The sequence below is a fragment of the Hyla sarda genome, chromosome 5 (genome assembly GCF_029499605.1).
Source record: "Hyla sarda isolate aHylSar1 chromosome 5, aHylSar1.hap1, whole genome shotgun sequence".
NCBI lineage: Eukaryota > Metazoa > Chordata > Amphibia > Anura > Hylidae > Hyla > Hyla sarda.
Window position 1 is genome coordinate 32534788 of NC_079193.1, and position 26259 is coordinate 32561046.

General features: G+C 42.4%; 1 protein-coding gene across 1 annotated transcript; it reads left to right on the plus strand.

Annotated features, from left to right (window-relative positions):
* The first annotated feature begins 3863 nt into the window (after positions 1-3863).
* On the plus strand, positions 3864-25865 carry VIM (vimentin). Its single transcript, XM_056519179.1, has 9 exons — positions 3864-4520; positions 6496-6556; positions 13725-13820; positions 17246-17407; positions 18094-18219; positions 20419-20639; positions 20732-20775; positions 23253-23338; positions 25411-25865. The coding sequence occupies exons 1-9, from the start codon at positions 3961-3963 to the stop codon at positions 25453-25455; spliced, it is 1401 nt and encodes a 466-aa protein (XP_056375154.1). The 5' UTR covers positions 3864-3960; the 3' UTR covers positions 25456-25865.
* Positions 25866-26259: the final 394 nt, after the last annotated feature.

Sequence of the window (26259 nt, forward strand, 5' to 3'; positions counted from 1 at the left end):
CAACCATTGTGCCTCCAGCTGTTGCAAAACTACAACTCCCAGCATCCCCAGAGAGCCAAAGGCTTTCACAGGTGGCATCCCCCTACAAAAAAGCAGCAAAATTAGACTGTGAGACGGAGACAAAAACGTAGCGTGAACCTACCATTACTTTTCAGTATTACCCATTCATTTCCCTGGAATAATCCGCCAGTGGGGCCCCTTCCTTGGCTCAATTCCAACCATCAAATACCCCCCCTACCCAATGACACTTTTATGACATCACCCGGGTAATCTCTTTACAGCAGTGTTTCCCAAGCAGAGTGCCTCCAGCTGTTGCAAAACTACAACTCCCAGCATGCCCGGACAGCCGAAGGCTGTCCGGGCATGCTGGGAGTTGTAGTTTTGCAACAGCTGGAGGCGCCCTGCTTGGGAAACACTGCTTTACAGATGATGCTGAAACAACGCAGTCTCCAAAGAGTTAAATGACCTATTCAACTCTGCTACATCTGCAAGTGGCTAATGAAATTCCTTCGACTGTCTGGGCATGCTGGGAGTTGTAGTTTTGCAACAGCTGGAGGCACCCTGCTTGGGAAACACTGCTTTACAGATGATGCTGAAACGACGCAGTCTCAAAAGAGTTAAATGACCTATTCAACTCTGCTACATCTGCAAGTGGCTAATGAAATTCCTTCGGCTGTCCGGGCATGCTGGGAGTTGTAGTTTTGAAACAGCTGGAGGGGCCCTGCTTGGGAAACACTGCTTTACAGATGATGCTGAAATGAAGCAGCCTCCACAGAGTTAAATGACCTATTCAACTCTGCTACATCTGCAAGTAGCTAATGAAATTCTTATGTGTTGGGGAGGATGGGTCATGCATGGAGAGCAGACAGAGGGGCTGGACTCAGCTGCTGCAGCCCCCCTTCCCCCCAGATTGGGCTCTCCCTGGGATCCTTTGTCTACAGAGCTGTATAGGCGGATGCTACTTGTGCTCCCTAAATGTCATATATACCATAAAGTGAAGACATCAAAAATTACCAAAAATACAACATTCTATATAACACCTAGGGGTGACTGATAACACCCACTTTATGGTGTCATGGGATACATTCTGGAAACTTTTTTGTCATGTTACTCTGTTACCATGGCGATGGACACATTGGGGACTGGAAATGACTTCATCACCTCACAATGGGGTGAGGCGAACAAAGGCAAATAGCCTGCTTAGCAGCTGCTGTAGAACTGCAAATACCAGCATGCCAAGCAAGTCACAATACAGCTACCAATACGTTGTGCCAACTTACTGCCATAGCATTCTGGAAGCAGTCACTTGCATGGCTTACTGGCTCACAATAGGGTGAGAAAAACCTAGATTTCTGCTGTGGAACTACAAATCCCAGCATGTCACATTTTAGTATTGTGTAGCTATTGGGCGTGTAGCCTCAATTGCCAGCGTGTGCTGCCTTACAAAAGCTTGGCATGATAAATCGGCATGAATTAAAGGGGTACTCCAGTGGAAATTTATTTATTTATTTATTTATTTTTAATCAACTGATGCCAGAAAGTTAAACAGATTTGTAAATTATTTCTATTAAAAAATCTTAAAGGGTTACTCCGCTCCCCAGCGTCCGGAACATTGAGTTCCGAACTCTGTGTGTGAACTTCCGTGTTCACACCCGCCCCCTCGTGACATCACGGCCTGCCCCCTCAATGAAAGTCTATGGGAAGGGGGCGCGACGGCCCCGTAGACTTGCATTGAGGGGATGGGGCGGGGGGGCGGGCGTGAACACGGAAGCCCGCACACAGCGTTCAGAACTCAATGTTCCGGACGCTGGGTAGCGGAGTAACCCTTTAATCCAGTACTTATAAGTGTCTGTATACTACAGAGGAAGTTCTTTTCTTTTCTGTCACAAACACAGTGCTTTCTGCTGACACCTCTGTCCATTTTAGGAACTTTCCAGAGCAGGAGAAAATCCCCATAGCAAACATATGCTGCTCTGGACAGTTCCTAAAAATGGACAGAGGTGTCAGCTAAGAGCACTGTGTTCATGACAGAAAAGAAATCCAAAAAGAAAAGAATTTCCTCTGTAGTATACAGATGCTAATAAGTACTGGAAGGATAAAGATTTTTTTTTTTATAGAAGTAATTTACAAATCTGTTTAACTTTCTGACACCAGTTGATTTAAAAAAAATATATAAAAATAATGTTTTCCACCCGAGTACCTCTTTAATGCTGTTGTGGAACTACTAATCCCAGCATGCCAAATAGTTATTACTTATCACTTGTGGTGTAACTGCAACTGCCAACATAAATCGCCTGCAAAAACATGGCATAGTAATCCGGAATTTTTCGCTCTACATTAATATGATTTAATGTTATTAATAGTGTTGTAGAACTACTAATCCCAGCATGACAGATAGTATTGTGTATCACTTGCGGTGTAGCTGCAGCTGCCAACAATGTTTTGCTTGCAATTCCTTGGCATAGTAATTAACAAAGGGACTGCATTCATTAAAGGAGGACCAAGTAAATGCTGTTGTAGAACTACTAATCCCAGCATGTCATATTAGTCTTTTTTTTTTCTGCTTCTTCATTTCTGATGAAGCTGCAACTGCCAACATGTAGGGCCTGCAAAAGTTTGGCATAGTGATCTAAAACTATTAACTTCACATCAACATGAGTCCAATTTAATGTTTCCCAACCAGGGTGCCTCCAGCTGTTGCAAAACTACAACTCCCAGCATGCTGGGAGTTGTAGTTTTGCAAGGAGTGGTCTCCAAACTGTGACCCTCCAGATATTGCAAAACTACAACTCCCAGCATGCAAGGGTGCCTCCAGCTGCTGCAAAACTACAATTCCCAGAATGCCAGGACAGCAGCTGGAGACACCCTGGTATGCTGGGAGTTGTAGTTGTGCAGCAGCTGGAGGCACCCTGGCATGCTGGGAGTTGTAGTTGTTCAGCAGCTGTAGGCACCCTGGCATGCTGGGAGTTGTAGTTGTGCAGCAGCTGGAGACACCCTGGTATGCTGGGAGTTGTAGTTGTGCAGCAGCTGGAGGAACCCCGGCATGCTGGGAGTTGTAGTTTTGCAATATCTGGAGGGTCACAGTTTGGAGACCACTCCTGCAAAACTACAACTCCCAGCATACCAGGGTGCCTCTAGCTGCTGTCCTGGCATGCTGGGAGTTGTAGTATTGCAACAGTTGAAGGCACTGGGCATGCTGGAGGTTGTAATTTTGCAACAGGTGGGAAACATTGGCCTACAGAATACACAGGATGATTATATATATATATATATATATATATATATACATACATACACATATATATATATAGAGAGAGAGAGAGAGAGAGAGAGAGAGAGAGAGAGAGAGAGAGAGAGAGAGAGAGAGACTGAGAGAGAGAGATCAGTGTTTCCCAACCAGGGAGCCTCCAGCTGTTGCAAAACTACAACTCTCAGCATGCCCGGACAGCCAAAGGCTGTCCGGGCATGCTGGGAGTTGTAGTTTTGCAACAGCTGGAGGCTCCCTGGTTGGGAAACACTGGTCCAGTTCATCAATGATGTAGCACTACAAACCCCAGCATGCACAAAGACTGGCATTCTGTAACACTTCTATTTTCCTTATTGCTCTTAGTCTGGTCTTACAGTTTTCTTGCAAGTTTCTTTCAGGAGTTAAAAACTTTTAGAAGGAGAAAAAAAAATAAAATAAAGTTTTGCAGAAGTAGATGATCTCAGAGAGAGTAGCTCCGGTGCCCCTGCCCTAGGTCCAGCCCAGTCAGCTCCTATTGGCTGTGGATTAGTCAGGGTCCTGATGAAGCGCAGCACATTGGTCGCCTGTGGCATCACTTCTAGCCCTGGACCGCTATCTAGTATAAATACCAGCCCAGATGCCAGCTCTGTCTCCTGCTGAAGCACTGACTGGTCTGCACAGGGGACCACTACAGCTGGGCATCACCAACTCTAACAAAGGAATACCAGCACACCATGAGCTCCACCAAGTCTTCATACAAGAGGCTCTTTGGGGGCAACCCCAGGTCTAGCGCTTCTGGGAGCCGCTATGCCACCTCCAGCAACAGGTACTCCCTGGGCAGTGCCTACCGCCCTGGATTTAGCAGCGGCGGGGGTCTCACCAGCAGGGTGGTCTACACCACCTCTTCTTCTCCCTCTATCTCCAAGTCTTCTTCTGTCAGGCTGAGGAGCAGCATGCCCGCTGCCAGGATGTCAGACAGTGTGGACTTCTCCCTGGCAGATGCCATCAACCTGGAGTTCAAAGCCAACAGGACCAATGAGAAGGCTGAGATGCAGGAGCTCAATGACAGGTTCGCCAACTTCATTGACAAAGTTCGATTCCTGGAGCAACAGAACAAGATCCTTTTGGCTGAATTGGAGCAGTTGAAAGGAAAGGGGACCTCCAGGGTGGGGGACCTGTATGAAGAAGAGATGAGGGACCTCAGGAGACAAGTGGACCTTCTGACCAACGAGAAGGCCAGGGTGGAGGTGGACAGAGACAACCTGGCAGACGACCTGCAGAGAATCAGAGAAAAGTAAGTTCTGGCAGTTGATACAATGTTGCAAATTCCGTTATGTAAATATTTACAAGATACAAATGGAAATAACCGTTACTTTTTTTCCCCCACAACATTCTATGGGTCAGTTTTCTCCTCCTACAGGAGACACATTAAAAACTGTGGCCAAAATACAAAGGGGGAAAAGGTTTCTTGGCAAGAGAAGCTGTTGGAGTATCTAGGTCAGGCTTGTGCTGACCATGAGGGTTCATGTTTTTTTGGGCTTGGAACAAGGTGGGGGGGGGGGGTAGTTTATCCACCAGTGTTGTTTAGATTGCTGGTTCTGCAGAAAAGAAGAAAAACTCCAGTCATGCAGGATAATAGGATAATATGAGGGCTGGCATGGTAGTGGTGCCATGGGCAAGAGAGAGATCCTGACTATAAAACTGTCTGGTCTGGAGTAGCTCCATGTCTGGATGGGTGTGGCAGCTCAGTGAATGCCAATTGGGACCCAGGCCTTGGAGTCTAGAATGACACTGAGGACTGGCACAGTTATAATATATATATAATGCAAAATCATCGGTAGTTGCAGTATCTTGTAATATCTTTTTTTATTGGACTAACAAGATTTTGTAGAGAGAAGCTTTCGGGATTCCTCCCTTTATCAAGTCATAAGCATTTCTGAGCTCACAAGGGGAAAACACACGTTCTATCTCACAAACTACTCTATGTATATATATATATATATATATATATATATATATATATATATATATATATATATTTATATATATATATATATATATATATATGTTTTTTTATATATATTATATTTGTGTGTATATATATATATATATTATTTATATATATATATATATTTGATTATTTATATATTATTTATATATACATATATATGTATATATATATATATGTTTATTTATATATTATTTGTGTGTGTGTATATATATATATATTTGATTATTTATGTATTATTTCTATATATATATTTGAATATTTATATATATATACATACATACATATTTATATATATATATATATATATATATATATATATATAAATAATAATAATAAAAAAAATAATATATATATATACACACACACACACACAATTAGATTATATGCATATTGTCCACAGAAAATGAAGAATGCATACAGTGAAGATAAGTGCAAGCATCTGGAGGGCCACAGTTTAAAAACCACTGCTTTAGAGCAGTGTTTTCCAAACATTGTGTCTCCAGCTGTTGCAAAACTACAACTCCCAGCATGCCCGGACAGCCTTTGGCTGTCCAGGCATGCTGGGAGTTGTAGTTTTGCAGCAGCTGGAGGCTCCCTGGTTGGGAAAACACTGCTTCATGTTGGGATTATTAATATATATAGGCAAAAATACAAATTGACCTATAGTACAGATTACCCCCAACCTGTGGTTCTCCAGCTGTTGCAAGGCTGTCCTGGCATGATGGGAATTATAGTTTAGCAAAGGATGGAAAACACTGCTCATGCATTTACGAACTCGGCTCTGCTACATCTTGAAGTAGTATGAGGCATATGAGTTTATAACATTAGGCAGTGACTTTTTTTTTTATAGTTGACTTTCCTTCTATACTGATCCATGGGGATTATAGTTAAGGAACACTGCTCATGCATTAACAAACTCGGCTCTGCTACATCTTGAAGTAGTATAAGGCAGATAACATTTGGCAGTCACTTTTTCTTTTTATTGTTGACTTTACTACTATACTGATCCCTCTTTGCTGGGGTATTGGTTATTAATTTATAAGACACACTGTATCCCATTCTATGAATTTCTTAGATACATTGTATCTCATTCTATTCATTTCTATAGATACATTGTATCTCATTCTATTCATTTCTATAGATACATTGTATCTCATTCCATTCATTTCTATAGATACATTGTATCTCATTCTATTCATTTCTATAGATACATTGTATCCCATTATATGTAATTCTTTTTCGTTGTCTTTCATTCTAGGCTGCAAGATGAAATGATTCAGAAGGAAGAAGCTGAAAGCAATCTGCAGTCCTTCCGACAGGTTTGTGGCTTTGTAGATGTGATACTCAACAACACCCTCAGGAAATGCTGCCTGACACCCCTTCTTTCCTGTCCACATGGGGGGGTGGGGGAGGCGATGCGCACTTCGGAGCCCTCTAGTGGCCATCAGTATAAATAGACAAAATTAAAGGAGCCCTAAACTTAAAGGGGTACTCCGGTGGAAAACTTTTCTTTTTAATCAACTGGTGCCAGAAAGTTAAACAGATTTGTAAATTACTTCTATTAAAAAAAAAATCTTAATCCTTCCAGTACTTATTAGCTGCTGAATACTACAGAGGAAATTATTTTCTTTTCGGAACACAGAGCTCTCTGCTGACATCACGAGTACAGTGCTCTCTGCTGACATCTCTGTCCATTTTATGAAATGTCCAGAGTAGGAGAAAATCCCCATAGCAAACATAAGCTGGTCAGTTCCTAAAATGGACAGAGATGTCAGCAGAGAGCACTGTACTCGTGATGTCAGCAGAGAGCTCTGTGTTCCAAAAAGAAAAGAATTTCCTCTGTAGTATTCAGCAACTGATAAGTACTGGAAGGATTAAGATTTTTTAATAGAAGTAATTTACAAATCTGTTTAACTTTCTGGCACCAGTTGATGAAAAAAAAAAAAAAAAAAAAAAAAGATTTCCATCGGAGTACCCCTTTAATCTTCATCTTATAAAAAGAGTGGCTTATATATACATTTTTCTGGACATTCTCATTACCGGGGAGCAGGGATTTTTGTGCACTTTTTAGAAGAAATTAGCAGTAAGGAGTTTGTTTGGAGACCACTCTAGAGCATTGTTTACCAGTGTGTCTCCAGCTGTTGCAAAATGACTACTCCCAGCATGGAGCAGTGGTTCCCAATAGGGGTGCCTCCAGCTGTTGCAAAAATACAACTCCCAGCATGGAGCAGTGGTTCCCAATAAAGGTGCCCTCCAGCAGTTGCAAAACTACAACTCCAAGCATAAAGCAGTCGTTCCCAATAAGGGTGCCTCCAGCTGTTGGAAAACTATAACTCCAGACCCAGCTTGCCCAGACAGCAAGCGTATCATTTTCTGCAAACCCCCTTCAGATGAATGTAACATGGGAATTCACCCTAGTAACATTTCTCTAGTAAATTCTCTCATAAGAGAAGTGTTGCAGAATGCCATGCCAGTCTTTGTGCATGCTGGGATTTGTAGTACAACATCCACGTTGATGAATTGAACTCATGTTGATGTGTAAGTTAATAGTTTTAGATGACTATAAGATTTTGCAGGGACTACATGTTGGCAGCTGCAGCTTCACCACCAGAAATGAGAAAACAAGTCTAATATGACATGCTGGGATTAGTAGTTCTAAAACAGCCTTTACTTGGTCCTCCTCTGATGCACTCGGTCCCTTTGTTAATGGTTTCAGCTTACTATGGCAAGCCTTTGCAGCCATAACGCATTTGCAGCTGCAGCTACATCACAAGTGATACAAACAATACTATTTGACATGCTGGGATTAGTAGTTCTACAACAGTAATTATTAAAACAGCTGGAGGCACCCTGGTTGGGAAAACGCTGCATCCTTTCATGAATAAAGCCGGTCCGGCATTTTGCAGATCACTGTAGGTCTTGGTTTTAAAGTTGCAGCCAAAAAGTGATATAAAATGGAGCCCATTCTATGTCATACACGGGCTTCCCAATTTAAAGGGGTTATCCAGGAAAAAACTTTTTTTTACATATATCAACTTGCTCCAGAAAGTTAAACAGATTTGTAAATAAGCTTCTATTAAAAAATCTTTATCCTTTCAGTACTTATGAGCTTCTGAAGTTAAGGTTGTTCTATTCTGTCTAAGTAATCTCTGATGACACGTGTCTCGGGAAACGCCCAGTTTAGAAGAGGTTTGCTATGGGGATTTACTTCTAAACTGGGCGTTTCCCGAGACAGGTGTCATCAGAGAGCACTTAGACAGAAAAGAACAACTCAACTTCAGAAGCTCATAAGTACTGAAAGGATTAAGATTTTTTAATAGAAGTAATTTACAAATCTGTTTAACTTTCCGGAGCCAGTTTATATATATATAAAAAGTTTTTTCCTGGAATACCCCTTTAACCAATTCACAGATACTCTCCAATCACGGATCATAGAGAGGGTTTGCAAGTAGCAGACCCCTATGTGCCTTATTTCTTTAAAAAAAAAAGCAGCACAACCTTTGTCCTCAGGTTGCGTGCGGTATTACAACTTAGCTTCATTCACTTCAATACAACTGAGCTGCAATACCGCACACAACCTGAGGACAAGAGTGGCACTGTTTTAAAAAAAAAAAAAATTTATTTTATTTTTTTTCAAGAATAATCTCTGTATTTCCATTCCCGGAGAACCCATTTAATAGGTCTGGGTGGGACAAACTAGACAAGTTTTTAAGATTCCAAGATATTCCAAGATATTTAGTGCAAATTCATGATCTCAAGTAATTTTTTTTTTTTTTTTAGTCGCTAATATAAATTCTCTTCTTTTTGCTGCAAACTACATTCTAGTACTCTGCAGCTCGCACACAATAGAATCCACTTGTGTGATCCTTACACAGTCCTCAGACTCTTCTCCTCGCCCCCATCGCCCATTCCTTCACACAAAGAAGCGTCCCCACCGCACGGCCCAGCACAAAAGTCTCTGTACCCATAGAGCCAATGGCCCCATCTGTTTCCTTTGCTGCTTTCTCACGCCTTCACTGAGGAATGCACAGACGGGAACTACACCAATAGCCTGGAAGAATAGCCGGCTTTGTAGGATTATTGTAGAGTTTCTGTTGCTTGCAGCATTTTATTGTGTGCGGGATGTACAGGAAATTAAATGGCCTAGACAGCTATGAGAAAAAAAAAAAAAAAATATATATATATATATATATATATATATATATCAATCAATGTTTTCCAACCAGGGTGCCTCCAGCTGTTGCAAAACTACAATTCCCAGCATGCCAGGACAGCAGCTGGAGGCACTTTGGCATGCTGGGAGTTGTAGTTTTGCAATATCTGGAGGGTCTCAGTTTGGAGACCACTCCTGCAAAACTACAACTCCCAGCATACTAGGGTGCCTCCAGCTGCTGTCCTGGCATGCTGGGAATTGTAGTTTTGCAGCAGCTGTAGGCACCCTTGCATGCTGAGAGTTGTAGTTTTGCAGCTGGAGGGCCACAGTTTGGAGACCACTGCAGTGTTTCCCAACTAGGGTGCCTCCAGCTGTTGCAAAATTACAACCCCGGGCATGCTGGAAATTGTTGTTTTGCAGCAGGTGGAGGCACCCTGGTTGAGAAACACTGCTGTAGGCTGTAGAGTTTATATAACATAACGTTCCCCTTGAGGAGCTGATGATCATGTGGATAAAAATAAAAAAATGAAGTTGTGCAATCTGGAGATAGCTGATGTGGCAACTGGACCCACCCACGGCAATGCTTAACCCTTATGATATGACCGCACAGTGGATACAGGAAAGGCAAAATGTGGCCAGCCGCTGTGATACCATCTTGAATATACATATATATATATATATATATATATATATATATATATATGTATATGTGTGTGTGCCTGTGTATAAACGGATATAGACATTTTACTGGTTGTTTGTTCATCTTCATACCCTGAGCTGAGAAGAACGAGTTCTTACGCCCCGTTTCCCTATCACTTATACAGAGTAAATTAATAGTCACAGACTGAAAGGGGTTATCCAGGAAAAAAAATGTTTTTATATATATCAACTGGCTCCAGAAAGTTAAACGGATTTGTAAATTACTTCTATTAAAAAATCTTAATCCTTTCAGTACTTATGAGCTTCTGAAGTTAAGGTTGTTAATTTCTGTCTAAGTGCTCTCTGATGACACCTGTCTCGGGAACCGCCCAGTTTAGAAGAGGTTTGCTATGGGGATTTGCTTCTAAACTGGGCGTTTCCCGAGACAGGTGTCATCAGAGAGCACTTAGACAGAAAAGAACAACCTTAACTTCAGAAGCTCATAAGTATTTAACTTTCTGGAGCCAGTTGATATATATATAAAAAAAAAAGTTTTTTCCTGGATAACCCCTTTAAACTTTCAAACTCTCTAAGTTGTATTCTGGATAGAAGTTGATATGATTGATGGGACCCAACAGAGAAGAACAGGATCCCCTGGTAGACCCTATCTATCTATCTATCTATCTATCTATCTATCTATCTATCTATCTATCTATCTCTATCTATCTATCTCATATCTATCCATATCTATCCATCTATCTATCTCATATCTATCTATCTATCTATCTATCTCATATCTATCTATCTATCTCATATCTATCTATCTATCTAATATCTATCTATCTCATATCTATCTATCTATCTCATATCTATCTATCTCATATCTATCTATCTATCTATCTATCTATCTATCTAATATCTATCTCATATCTATCTATCTATCTATCTATCTATCTAATATCTATCTCATATCTATCTATCTCATATCTATCTATCTATCTATCTCATATCTATCTATCTATCTATCTATCTATCTCATATCTATCTATCTATCTATCTCATATCTATCTATCTATCTATCTATCTCATATCTATCTATATCTATCCATCTATCTATCTCATATCTATCTATCTATCTCATATCTATCTATCTATATATCTATCTCATATCTATCTATATATCTATCTATCTATCTCATATCTATCTATCTATCTCATATCTATCTATCTATCTATCTCATATCATATCTATCTATCTATCTATCTATCTCATATCTATCTATCTCATATCTATCTATCTATCTATCTATCTATCTATCTCATATCATATCTATCTATCTATCTATCTATCTCATATCATATCTATCTATCTATCTATCTATCTATCTATCTATCTATCTATCTATAGTTACTTCAAAAGAATCGCAGCACACCCAAATAGCATACGGTGCAAAAAACTGAGCTTTATTGGCCCATGTAGTACGACGTTTCGATGGTATCACACCATCTTTATCAAGCATGCTTGATAAAGATGGTGTGATACCATCGAAACGTCGTACTACATGGGCCAATAAAGCTCAGTTTTTTGCACCGTGTGCTGCGATTCTTTTGAAGTAACTATCGATGGACACGGTCTGCGACTGGGACCACAGTCATCGCCTGCACCGCTATCTACTCTTTGTCATCTGCTGAGGTTGTGCTGCCTATCTTGTATTTTTGGCTATCTCCTATCTATCTATCTATCTATCTATCTATCTATCTATCTATCCATTCATCGCAGGCACAGAGCTCCATTATCCCGGGGGCAGCCAGTAAAACAATGGCAGTTTGGTTGCAGATACACTTGGTGCCCATAGCAGTTCTCTTCACACGGGGGTCTTTGAGCTGGGGTCTTTCATATGTAAAGACTTACTGTCATGATGAATGAAGTGACTAAGTAATACATTGGGGGATGAGGTCTCGGAGCACATAATAAGTCCCCATGTATGATGCTGAGGTCTTTCAATGGGGGGGGGGTAAGGGCTTTATGTTGATATGTTAATGGCAGGAATAGCTCGTCGTCTTCTATTCCATAACAAAATGCATTTGAAGTTATACATATAGTCACATTTGTAGAATATTGGTATAGAAGGAGGGTTGGTTACACTTCTAGACAGCAGTGGTCTCCAACTGTGACCCTCCAGATGTTGCAAAACTTCAACTCCCAGTACTCATGTATTAGAATAATGGGATCAATAAATGTATGGGCATCTTCACTTCCTGTCTAAGATTATAGTCAAGTGGGAGGAGCATCATTGCTGATCAGGGATCAGACACTTTAGATTTCTACCCTTTTATTCTTTTGCCAGTCATTACTCCTTAAAGGGGTACTCCGGTGGAAAACTTTTTTTTTTTTTTTAAATCAACTGGTGCCAGAAAGTTAAACAGATTTGTAAATTACTTCTATAAAAAAAAAAAATCTTAATCCTTCCAGTATTTATTAGCTGCTGAATACTACAGAGGAAATTCTTTTCTTTTTGGAACACAGAGCTCTCTGCTGACATCACAAGCACAGTGCTCTCTGCTGACATCTTTGTCCATTTTAAGAACTGTCCAGAGTAGGAGAAAATTCCCATAGAAAACATATGCTGCTCTGGACAGGTCCTAAAATAGGCAGAGATGTCAGCAGAGAGCACTGTGGTCATGATGTCAGCAGAGAGCTCTGTGTTCCAAAAAGAAAAGAATTTCCTCTGTAGTATTCAGCAGCTAATAAGTACTGGAAGGATTAAGATTTTTTAATAGAAGCAATTTACAAATCTGTTTAACTTTCTGGCACCAGTTGATTTAAAAAAAAAAAAATTTCCACCGGAGAACCCCTTTAACATGACTAAATTGACGACTATGTGTTACCATTCCCCTTGTCAATGGGAAATTTTCCTGCACCGTCTGACAGTGTCCATACAGTACTGAGAGGGTCAGATCATGGGTGGACGTACCTCATTGACAAGAGTAACGTCAAGGTCCATTTGTCAATTTATTCATACGTTTACAGGAGAAATAACACAAAAGAGGCTCTAGAATTGATATTTTAGAGGAAATACAAATATTTACCAAAACAGACAGGTTAGGAGAGCAGACAGGTCCCCTGTAGGGGCTTCAGCTTGGATATTGTCCCACCTACTCAACCAGCAAATTTAATTTCCGGTTCTGGTGGATCTGACTCTTGGTGTTTAGCCAAAGTAGTGTCTTAAAGGGGTTATCCAGGAAAAAACTTTTTTTTTACATATCAACTGGCTCCAGAAAGTTAAACAGATTTGTAAATTACTTTCAGTCCTTATGAGCTTCTGAATTAAGGTTGTTCTTTTCTGTCTAAGTGCTCTCTGATGACACGTGTCTCGGGAAACGCCCAGTTTAGAAGCAAATCCCCCATAGCAAACCTCTTCTAAACTGGGCGGGTCCCGAGACACGTCATCAGAGAGCACTTAGACAGAAAAGAACAACCTTAACTTCAGAAGCTCACAAGTACTGAAAGGATTAAGATTTTTTAATAGAAGTCATTTACAAATCTGTTTGACTTTCTGGAGCCAGTTGATATTTATAAAAAAAAGTTTTTTCCTGGATAACCCCTTTAAGACAACAGATGTATCTTGATGTATTAGACTTGACTCAATCCAGTAAAGATATAACAATTAGGATTTTTTGTTTGTTCCTCTCAGGATGTTGACAATGCCTCTCTGGCCCGTATTGACCTGGAACGCAAACTGGAATCTCTCCAAGAAGAAATCATTTTCCTGAAGAAGCTGCATGATGAGGTAAGTCTAAGGCTGCATTCACACCATGTTTTTACAATACAGTTCCCGTATTTTTGATGAAAAACGGATTCCTCAAAACCTGACTAAACTGTATCAAAACGTGTGTACAAATAAAAAAATAAAAAAAACGTATATGGTTTGAAAAATGATGTCCGGTTGCATCCGTTTTTTTTAAGGAAAAGACGTATACTTTTTAACTTTTCTCTCCATTATGAATAAAGTTTCACTTGTTTGATTGAAATTCCAAGAAAAAAAGCTGTGCAAAGTCAAAAACCATATGGTGCAAACTGGATGGAACCGTACGCACATACGGTTCTGTATGGTTCCCATTGACTCCCATGTTAAAAGAAAAATGTATACGGTTTAATACGATTTTTCACCTGTGCCAAAAACCGTGGTAGGCTACGGTTTTGGGTACCGGAAAAAAAAAACTGACAAAACCGTACAGGATGCAAAAAGGATGCAACCGGATGCATCGTTTGGCATACGGTTTTCAATGGAGAGTCAGTGCATGCGGTTTTCAATACGGTTCCGTACGGTTTTCACATTGAAAACGTATACGGGAACTGCATTGCAAGAACGTGGTGTGAACCCGGCCTAAGAAATCTTCAAGACAAATTGTTGGTTCTTTTAGGGTTGTTTTCATACACTGTGCATATCCTGAGTTAAAATAATATAACAATAACAGGTTCCTTTGGCCAGGAATGGGTTTTTATTAAAAATGTCTGCCCCTTTGATGGTCTTGTGGGACAGGGCTCATCCCTAACCCCCTCAGTCATTACTTTGGGCTGCCATCTGTAATCGTTATCACCTTGTGGTTGTCATTAGTGTTGAGCGGCATAGGCCATATTCGAATTTGCGAATATTCGAGAATATATGGACAAATATTCGTCATATATTCGCGAATATTCGCATATTCGTAATATTCCCGTTTTATTTTCGCATATTCGAAAATTTGTATATGCGAAAATTAACATATACGAAAATTAGCATATACAAAATTAGCATCAAAAAAATTTGCATATGTGGAAATTAGCATATGTGAAAATTAGCATATGCAAATATTCGCATATGCGAAAATTCGCACGCCAGTCTCGCACAGTAGTATTAGAGCCTTCTTTACACCACACAAGCTGGAAGCAGAGAGGGATGATCACTGTGATGTGTACTGTGAAAAAAATATATATTCGTAATTACGAATATATAGTGCTATATTCGTGAATATTCGCGAATATGCGATATTCGCGAATAAAATTCGCATTGCGAATATTCGAGAGCAACACTAGTTGTCATCTCACAGTATCAAAGTGATGTTATGTAGATATCTGAATGAGAAACTTCAGAAACGGGGAGCACTAAACACTTTAGGACTTCTGAGAATAGTTGTGCCCCCCTTAGTGACTCAATGTTAGAACAAGATGGTAGCACTTGAGTTTACTCCAACATGGATTAAAACTAATTGCACTCTTTATGGTAAATAAAAAAAATCTTTTTAGTGTACTTTGTTTATAAAATATTTGTGTTTAAAAAAGCTGCCACTAGGTGTCTCCCTACTCGTCCAGAGCACATTTCCCCTTCATTTCTTGCACAGACTTTGGACTCCTTCTGGCCTGGCAGAAGTCTAAAATCAGGAAATGCAGTCTGGAGTGCTGAGGGGTGTGTGTGCAGCCTAAGCCAATCATAGCTCACCTCACACTGAACTGCTCTGGGCTATGTGTAGCAGAGTGAGGGAGGAAGTTCTCCCCTGTATGTCTTCAGATGATGTCACGCCTGCTGGGGAACGCCCCTTCCCAGTCTGTGAATCTGACTGAGCAGAAAATACAGAACAATATCAAGGAAGAAAACTAAAAAATAATAAAAATAAAGGCAGGGGGTGGTTTATCATGATGGGGGGATTATAAAATTTAACAAGATCATGACAGGTACTCTTTAAGATATATTACTGCAATACTATAGGATCTCCAATTTACAAATCAATGGTCTATTTTATCATGGATCTCTGAATTTACAATGGAATCCATGGTGCTGGATCCAAATGTTACCTAATGTACCATTTAATCCAATACTCATGTCTACCAGTTCTTTTTGCAGTCTAAAGAAAAGACTGCAAACATGATGTAGAGCAGTGGTCTTCAACCTGCGGACCGCCAGATGTTGCAAAACTACAACTCCCAGCATGCCCGGACAGCCGTTGGCTGTCCGGGCATGCTGGGAGTTGTAGTTTTGCAACATCGGGAGGTCTGCAGGTTGAAGACCACTGATGTAGAGGCTAAATGAAGACATCACAGTATAGTGACATCACAAGGGGGCCACTCAATAACCTCAACATTTTTAAGATTATTAAGTGGCATATTAAAGGGGTACTCCGGTGGAAAACCTTTTTTTTTTTTTTTTTTAAATCAACTGGTGCCAGAAAGTTAAACCGATTTGTAAATTACTTCTAATAACAAATCTTAATCCTTTCAGTACTTATTAGCAGCTGAATACTACAGCGGAAATTATTTTCTTTTCGGAACACAGATCTCTCTGCTGACATCACGAGCACAGTGCTCTCTGCTGACATCTCTGTCCATTTTAGGAACTGTCCAGAGCAGCATATGTTTGCTATGGGGATTTCCTTTTACTCTGGACATTTCCTAAAATTGACAGAGATGTCAGCAGAGAGCACTGTGCTTCAAACGGAAAATAATTTCCACTGTAGTATTCAGCGGCTAATAAGTACTGGAAGGATTAAGATTTTTTAATAGAAGTCATTTACAAATCTGTTTAGCTCTCTGGCACCAGTTGATAAAAAAAAAAAAAAAAAAAAAAAAAGGTTTCCACCGGAGTACCCCTTTAAAGGGGTACTTCGCCCCTGGCATCTTATCCCCTATCCAAAGGATAGGGGATAAGATGTTAGATCGCCACGGTCTCGCTGTTGGGGACCCCGGGGATCGCCGCTGCGGCACCCCGCTATCATTACTGCACAGAGCGAGTTCGCTCTGTGCGTAATGACGGGCGATACGGGGGCCGGAGCAGCGTGACGTCATGGCTCCGCCCCTCATGACATCACGGCCCGTCCCCTTAATGCAAGTCTATGGCAGGGGGCGTGACGACCGCCACGCCCCCTTCCCATAGACTTGTATTAACAGGGGCGGGCCGTGACGTCACAAGGGGCGGAGCCGTGACGTAACGATGCTCCGGCCCCTGTATTGCCCGTCATTCCGTGCAGAGCGATCTCGCTCTGCGCAGTAATGATAGCGGGGTGCTGCAGCAGCGATCCTTGGGGTCCCCAGCAGCGAGACCCCAGCGACCTGACATCTTATCCCCTATCCTTTGGATAGGGGATAAGATGTCTAGGGGCGGAGTACCCCTTTAGCGTTGTGTTTTTAGGATGGTTTGGCATTCTTCATACCCACATGAACTTTGCATGTTATTTGGTTTAGGAAATCCGTGAACTTCAAGTACAACTCCAGGAACAACATGTCCAGATCGACATGGACGTCGCCAAACCAGATCTCACGGCAGCTCTGCGCGATGTCCGTCAACAGTACGAGAATGTCGCTGCTAAGAATCTGGCTGATGCTGAAGATTGGTACAAGTCCAAGGTAAGAGGGGAAAATATACATTTTATGGGATTTCCTATGTAATGTGTCAATAGGGGGCTCTCTGTACTGACTGATAAAGTGGGGGTCTTCAACGGAAGACTATCTTCTGTGATATCCATATGCCCTCAATGGGGGAGATTTATCAAAAAACTGTGCAAAGGAAAAGTTGCCCAGTTGCCCATAGCAACCAATCAGATCGCTGCTTTCATTTTGCTGAGGCCTTGTTAAAAATGAAAGGAGCGAGCTGATTGGTTGCTATGGGCAACTGGGCAACTTTTCATCTGGACAGGTTTTAATAAATCTCCCCTAATGCCTTTTTAGAGATGAGCGAACTTACAGTAAATTCGATTTGTCACGAACTTCTCGGCTCAGCAGTTGATTACTTTTCCTGCATAAATTAGTTCAGCTTTCCGGTGCTCCGGTGGGCTGGAAAAGTTGGATACAGTCCTAGGAGACTCTTTCCTAGGAATGTATCCAATTTTTCCAGCCCACCGGAGCACCTGAAGGCTGAACTAATTTACGCAGGAAAAGTCATCAACTGCCGAGCCGAGAAGTTCGTGACGAATCGAATTTACTGTAAGTTCGCTCATCTCTAATGCCTTTAAAGGCTCTGGAAGAGTTTTGATGTTTCATCATGTGTGATATAGATGAAAATATAAATTTTTTTTGTTAAAATTTCTCCGCAGTTTGCCGACCTGTCTGAAGCCGCTAATCGCAACAATGAAGCCTTGCGTCAAGCTAAGCAGGAGACCAATGACTACCGCAGACAGATCCAGGCCCTGACCTGTGAGGTGGATGCAATGAAAGGATCTGTAAGTAAAATGATATCATGAGTTACAGCTTCTATGCAGGCCTATACGTTTCTATGGTAACAGACTACAGACTGGCTTTGTAGTCTGATCACGCAGTCCTGTTGCCATCCATCTGCTCTCTACGTCTTGCTCACCTACCAGTTGTGTGTTTGGAAGAAGTAGGGGACAGATGGAAGGGATATGATACACTGGTTGGGAGGTGTGCATAGTCTATATCAGTGGTCTTCAACCTGCGGACCTCCAGATGTTGCAAAACTACAACTCCCAGCATGCCCGGACAGCCAACGGCTGTCCGGGCATGCTGGGAGTTGTAGTTTTGCAACATCTGGAGGTCCGCAGATTGAAGTCCACTGCAGGAGGAGGTAATATTCACGTGTCCCTGCCGCTCCGGACCCGTCACCACTGCCCTGGATGTTGCTCCATCGCTCTCGCTGTCGCTCCGGAACGTCTATGCTACCGGACGGGTGTCCTCTGTCTCCGTCGCCGCCATGACGTTGTTACGCACGCCAACACACGTACGCGATGACGTGATGACGAGGAAGGAGAGCGCCGGCCATACAGGGGATCCCTGAACGGAGAAGACACAGAGGAGGCAGGTAAGGTCCCTCCCGGTGTCCTGTAAGCACTAACCCGGCTATTCAGTCGGGCTGTTCGGGACCGCCACGGTGAGATCGCGGCGGTCCCGAACAGCCCGACTGAACAGCCGGGTTAGTGTCACTTTCCCTTCAGATGCGGCGGTCAGCTTTGATCGCCGCGTCTGAAGGGTTAATACAGGACATCACCGCGATCGGTGATGTCCTGTATTAGCCGCAGGTCCCGGCCATTGATGGCTGCAGGGACCGCCGCGATAGGTGTGTGTATTCACCGTATAAGACGCACCGACTTTTTCCCCCCAGTTTTGGGGAAGAAAAAGTGCGTCTTATACGGCGAAAAATACGGTAAATGATGATGTGGTGACCCAGTACAGAAATTAGCATACTGCCCATCCTGTGTGGCAGATGTTGCCTTCAGTGTCCGTCTTGGGCCCACACTACTCAGGACTCAATATAATGCAATGTTATGCTATGGTTAACGTATTGGTATTTTCTATGTACCTGTCTTGCTCACCTACCAGTTGTGTGTTGGGAAGAAGTAGGGGACAGATGGAAGGGATATGATACACTGGTTGGGAGGTGTGCATAGTCTATATCAGTGGTCTTCAACCTGCGGACCTCCAGATGTTGCAAAACTACAACTCCCAGCATGCCCGGACAGCCAACGGCTGTCCGGGCATGCTGGGAGTTGTAGTTTTGCAACATCTGGAGGTCCGCAGGTTGAAGACCGCTGATGTAGAGGCTAAATTATGACATCACAGTTATAGTAACATCACAAGGGGACCACTCGATAACCTCAACATTTTTAAGATTATTAAGTGGCATATTAAACTTTTTTATTTTTTTTTATATTTTTTAATCATCTGGTGCCAGAAAGTTAAACAGATTTGTAAATCACTTCTATTAAACAATCTTAATCCTTCCTGTACTTATTAGCTGCTGAATACTACAGCGGAAATTCTTTTCTTTTTGAAACACAGAGCTCTCTGCTGACATCACGAGCACAGTGCTCTCTGCTGACATCTCTGTCCATTTTTAGGAACTTTCCAGAACAGCATATGTTTTCTATGGGGATTTCCTTTTACTCTGGACAGTTCCTAAAATGGACAGAGATGTCCGCAGAGAGCACTGTGCTCATGATGTCAGCAGAGAGCACTGTGTTCCCGAAAGAAAATTTCCTCTAAAGTATTCAGCAGCTGATAAGTACTGGAAGGAGTAAAGGGGTATTCCAGGCCCAAAAATTTTTTTTTATATATCAACTGGCTCCGGAAAGTTAAACAGATTTGTGAAATTACTTCTATTAAAAAATCTTAATGCTTCCAATAGTTATTAGCTTCTGAAGTTGAGTTGTTGTTTTCTGTCTAACTGCTCTTTGATGACTCACGTCCCGGGAGCTGTGCAGTTCCTATGGGGATATTCTCCCATCATGCACAGCTCCCGGGACGTGACATCATCATTGAGCAGTTAGACAGCCAATGGCTGTCCGGGCATGCTGGGAGTTGTAGTTTTGCAAAATCTGGAGGTCTGCAGGTTGGAGACCACTGGTCTATATATTACCTAATCCACTGTTATCAGAATCACTCACAGAGTTTCTATCGTGTTCCAGAATGAGTCTTATGATCGCCAAATGCGTGAAATGGAAGAGAACTTCGCCCTTGAAGCTGCTAACTACCAGGACACTATTAACCGCCTGCAAGAAGAGGTTCAGAACATGAAGGAGGAGATGGCTCGCCACCTGCGCGAGTACCAGGATCTGCTGAACGTGAAGATGGCTCTCGATATCGAGATTGCAACTTACAGAAAACTGCTGGAGGGAGAGGAGAGCAGGTAATAGAAGCATTCATGGCACCTGGGTCCCTCCTATATATTATGCGCTGTATATATTGCAGGTGTTTATCATATTGTTTCCTTTCTTGCAGGATTTCCATTCCAGTTCATTCCTTTTCTAACATGAGCTTGAGAGGTAAATAATATTCTCTGTTTTTTTAACTTCAGTCCAAAAATACATTTGTTGTGGGTGTATCCGTCACCCCTGTTTATGCTGTTCTTTCTGGGGATAGGGTGAGCCACGTTGTATCTATTGGATGATCCTTTTCTCAGTGACGGTCTATGCTAGAGGTGTCTGGCAGCTGCTCAGCATATTGTGGGTGATAACTGCAGTAAAATCCGGGCAACTTTACCTTTTTACAATAGATCCAAATCAGCAATCTGTTCCATGCCTCCCCACTGTTTTACCATACCTCCCCACAGCCCTTTACCATATCTCCCCACAGTCCTTTACCATACCTCCCCACAGCCCTTTACCATATCTCCCCACAGTCCTTTACCATACCTACCCACAGTCCTTTACCATACCTCCCCACAGTCCTTTACCATACCTACCCACAGTCCTTTACCATACCTACCCACAGTACTGTATCATAACTACCACCTCCTGTACTATACCTCCCCACAGTCCTTTACCATACCTACCCACAGTCATTTACCATACCTACCCACAGTACTGTATCATAACTACCACCTCCTGTACTATACCTCCCAACAATCCTTTGCTACATCCTCCACAGTACTTTTTATCATACCTACCCACAGCCCTGTATCATACCAGCAATGCCGTAGCATCCTTTACTAGACCTCCCCCACAGTGATGTACCATACCATACCACCCCGAGAATCCCAACCCATACCTCCCCTACAGTACCATACCACCCCACAGAACCATACCTCCCCCAAAGTCATATAACATACCCCCTACAGTGCCATACTATAGCCCCCCCCCACAGTCCCATACCATACTTCTCCCACAGTCCCATACCATACCTCCCCCACAGTCCCATACCATACCTCCCCACAGTCCCATACCATACCTCCCCACAGTCCCATACCATACATCCCCCACAGTTCCATACCATACCTCTACCACAGTCCCATACCATACATCCCCCACAGTCCCATACCATACCTCCCCCACAGTCCCATACCATACCTCTCCCACAGTCCCATACCATACCTCTCCCACAGTCCCATACCATACATCCCTCACAGTCCCATACCATACCTCTCCCACAGTCCCATACCATACCTCTCCCACAGTCCCATACCATACCTCTCCCACAGTCCCATACCATACCTCTCCCACAGTCCCATATCATACCTCTACCACAGTCCCATACCATACATCCCCCACAGTCCCATACCATACCTCCCCCACAGTCCCATACCATACATCCCCCACAGTCCCATACCATACCTCCCCCACAGTCCCATACCATACATCCCCCACAGTCCCATACCATACATCCCCCACAGTCCCATACCATACCTCCCCCACAGTCCCATACCATACCTCTCCCACAGTCCCATACCATACCTCCCCCACAGTCCCATACCATACCTCCCCCACAGTCCCATACCATACCTCCCCCACAGTCCCATACCATACCTCCCCTCCCACAGTCCCCTATGATATCCCTTCACAGTCCAGCACCATATTTCCTAACGGGGAATGGAATCATCAAGAGGCGGGATTGGTGTGGACTTTCATATAAAGCACTACTACCCAGGCTATTTTGGAGCCTTGACCTTTAGAAATATTTGGGATTTAAATGCTGGCCCCTATACTAGCGTATCCCTTATAATACTCTGAGTACTTCTTGGGCAAGTACCTGCCAGTTTCTATAGGTATTTTTCTTTATGTACAAGAGACTACTAGTCAAGTGACTGTCAGAGTTGACCAGTTGCCCATAGCAACCAATCAGATCGCTTCTTCCATTTTCCACACGCCTTATCAATAATGAAAGTAGCGATCTGATTGGTTGCTATGGGCAACTGGTCAATTTTCCTTTGCACAGGTTTTAATCTCCCCCCTCCCCATTATGCTTACACCTTTCTACATGCCTTAAAGCAGTGTTTTCCAAAGTGTGCGTCCCCAGCTGTTGCAGAACTACGACTCCCAGCACGCCCGGACAGCCGGAGGCTGTCCGGGCATGTTGGGAGTTGTAGTTCTGCAACAGCTGCAGACACACTCTTTGGAAAACTCTGCTTTAGAGCTAAAGGGGTAGATTTATCAAAACCTGTCTAGAGGAAAAGTTGACCAGTTGCCCATAGCAACCAATCAGATCGCTTCTTTCATTTATGAAAAGGCCTCTGCAAAATGAAAGAAGCGATCTGATTGGTTGCTATGGGCAACTGGTCAACTTTTACTCTGCACAGGTTTTGATAAATCTCCCCATGAGTCTCCGCGCATTTCTTACTTTCTGTTCAGAACCTTTTTTAAATGATCTAAATTCTGGAAAGTAATGTAGTAGGAACTAGGTATCCCAAGCTTGTTTCCCGTTACCATCAATAATAATCCTTTTTCCTCTTTGTTTTGTATTTTCTTTCGGTTTTCTTCTAGCCCGATCCCGTTCCTTATACCTAACTAACTTTTTTGTTTTGCAGAAACTAACCTGGACTCTCTGTCGATGCCAGAAACCCACTCTAAAAGAACACTTCTGATCAAGACTGTGGAGACCAGGGATGGCCAGGTGGGTGTATGAAGCTTTTCAGGTGTAGAAACAAAAAAAATAAAAGGGTCAAAAAAGGTTCAAACTTAGCAATACTAGGAGGGGTATAGTTTGGAGCAGGAGGAGTCAATGAAGAAAATGCTAAGGCTAAGGCTAATGCTAAGGCTAAGTTCACATTGCCATTGGCTACGTGGAGCTCCGTCTGCAATTCCGATGATTTTAGCGAAGGGAAAAAAAAAATAGTGCGCGCACTATTTTTTCCCCCCACTAAACTCCACCATACTACCGAATCTCCAAAGGACCCCATTCAAGTTAATGGGATCTGTCAGGACCCGGTGGGGACTCGGTGTAGCCTGCTGTGCTCTGATCTGTTTTTGGGTCCGTTCAGCGAAAAAAAACAAAAAAAAGAATCGGACATTTAACGGGACGGAACACAATGGCAATATGAATTTAGCTTGAAGGGGTACTCCAGTGGAAAACTTTTTTTTTTTTTTTTAAATCAACTGGTGCCAGAAAGTTAAACAGATTTGTAAATTACTTCTATAAAAAAAATCTTTATCCTTCCAGTAATTATTAGCTGCTGAATACTACAGAGGAAATTATTTTCCTTTTGGAACACAGTGCTCTCTGCTGCATCACGAGCACAGTGCTCTCTGCTGACATCTCTGTCCATTTTATAAACTGACCAGAACAGCATATGTTTGCTATGGGGATTTTCTCCTACTCTGGACAGTTCCTTAAATGGACAGAGATGTCAGCAGAGAGGAATGTGCTCGTGATGTCAGCAGAGAGCTCTGTGTTCCAAAAAGAAAATAATTTTTTTCTGTAGTATTCAGCAGCTAATAAGTACTGGAAGAATTAAGATTTTTTAAATAGGAGTAATTTACAAATCTGTTTAACTTTCTGCCACCAGTTGATTAAAAAAAAAAAGTTTTCCACCGGAGTACCCCTTTAAGTTGAGTAGCACCCCATAGGAGGAGGTAACATCATTGGAGGTCTGTGTGACATTCTTTACAGTGAGCAGGAGATCTCCAGCGAAAATAAACAGAATAGGGGACAAGTAGGTGATCGTGGGGGGGTCCAAGCGCTAGGGCCCCCTGCGATCTCTTTATCGGGATGGGGTGCTGCAGGTGGCACGTGCTCCATTCATTTCTATAGGAGCGCCGAAAAGACCCGAGTACAGCTCTCGGCCATCATTGGCGCTCCCATACAAATGAATGGTGCACGTGCCGTCTTCCAGTAGACGGAACACGCTCCTCACTGAGAGTGCCGGAGTCCCGTCCCTGTGATCGTGGGGGGCTCGAATGGTGTCCCCCCCCCCGCGGTCAGCTACTTATCCCCTAGCCTGTGGATAGGGGATAAGTTAATTTCCGAGTACCCCTTTAATGTATAACTAAAGCTTTAGAACCAATACAAAATGAAAATGTATAACCTAAAATTTGGGACCTGATGCATTCCACTATGGAGAAGCATTGGAGCTTCTTCTGCTTTTTATTACTGATGCTACAGAAGGTTCTCCTGTTGGAGAAGGGATATGATGACTGTGTGTATTATAATCCAGAGCGCAATTCACAATAATCCAGAGCTGAAATCTCCCAGCATTACGTGCTAGCTCAGTGTCTGCACAGAATGTGATCCTTATAATTTCCATTCTGACCAGTGTCTGATGTAGAAAAATCTAACTTTGCCACAGTAAGTCCGGCTTCATACGGCTGAAAATCTGCGGAATGGCTGCCCGAAAAATAGACATTCCGCACATTTGAATAATCACTAGGACCGCTCAGCAATGCATTTCTGAGTAGAATCCGCAGAAAGAATAGACAAGTCTGTTCTTTCTGTGGACGCTGGAATCAGGATTTCTGCAACAGAAACATCTTCTGCGGAAATTCCGCCAAATGCACAGTGCAGCAGAATCAATAGGACTCTGCTGCAGCGAAATGTCTGTGCAGAATATTCAGGCGGAATTCCGCCCTACTATAGAGCTTAGGAGTGTCTGTCAACAAACATCATTGTTTCCAATAGCAACCAGCTGAATTGTGAATGCAGCTCTGGACTTTACCTCAACATTAACTATTGACATTTCCTTTTAACAGGTCATCAATGAAAGTTCCCAGCATCACGACGACTATGAGGACTGAAAGGTGAACCTACTCCTGAGAAATCCTTGACCAGCGACCTAATATTGTCCCCTCTGAAGAAAACCAGCTTTCAAGTGCCTTTTGCCATCACCACAAGAGCGGGAGGATAGACTTTCTACAGAAGCGGGTTTAGACAACCTGTAGCTCTCCAGCTGTTAGGGCATGCTGGGACTACTAGTTCCTCCACAGCGGGAAAACCATAGGTTGCCTATGCCTGTGCTGTAGAGGGGATTAGTCATGGGGGTATTTGCAGAGTGAAGTCTTACTTGGTGGGTTTTACTTCAGTCTAGTTTACAAGAAAATCTTCATAGCAATATCTTGTGCTGCAATACTGTTTTTAAAATTCCCGAGAAAAGCTTTTTACTTCCAGGCAACCTGTCAGTGCTTTAAATAAATCTTTAGAAATATAATCTGTCTCAGAACGGATGTGTTTTTTCTTGTATTGTGTAACTAATGGAGTTAACCAGTCATGAGGCCCATGTTACATTCACAGAACACATCAATAGGTAATGTTTTTGGTTAAATCCTCCCCCCACCCCCTTCACTTACAATGACATTGCAATGTATGGGCAGCAAGAATGGTTAAAGGGGTTATCCAGGAAAAAACTTTTATATATATATATATATATATATATATATATATATATATATATATATATCAACTGGCTCCAGAAAGTTAAACAGATTTGTAAATTACTTCTATTAAAAAATCTTAATCCTTTCAGTACTTATGAGCTTCTGAAGTTAAGGTTGTTCTTTTCTGTCTAAGTGCTCTCTGATGAAACGTGTCTCGGGAAACGCCCA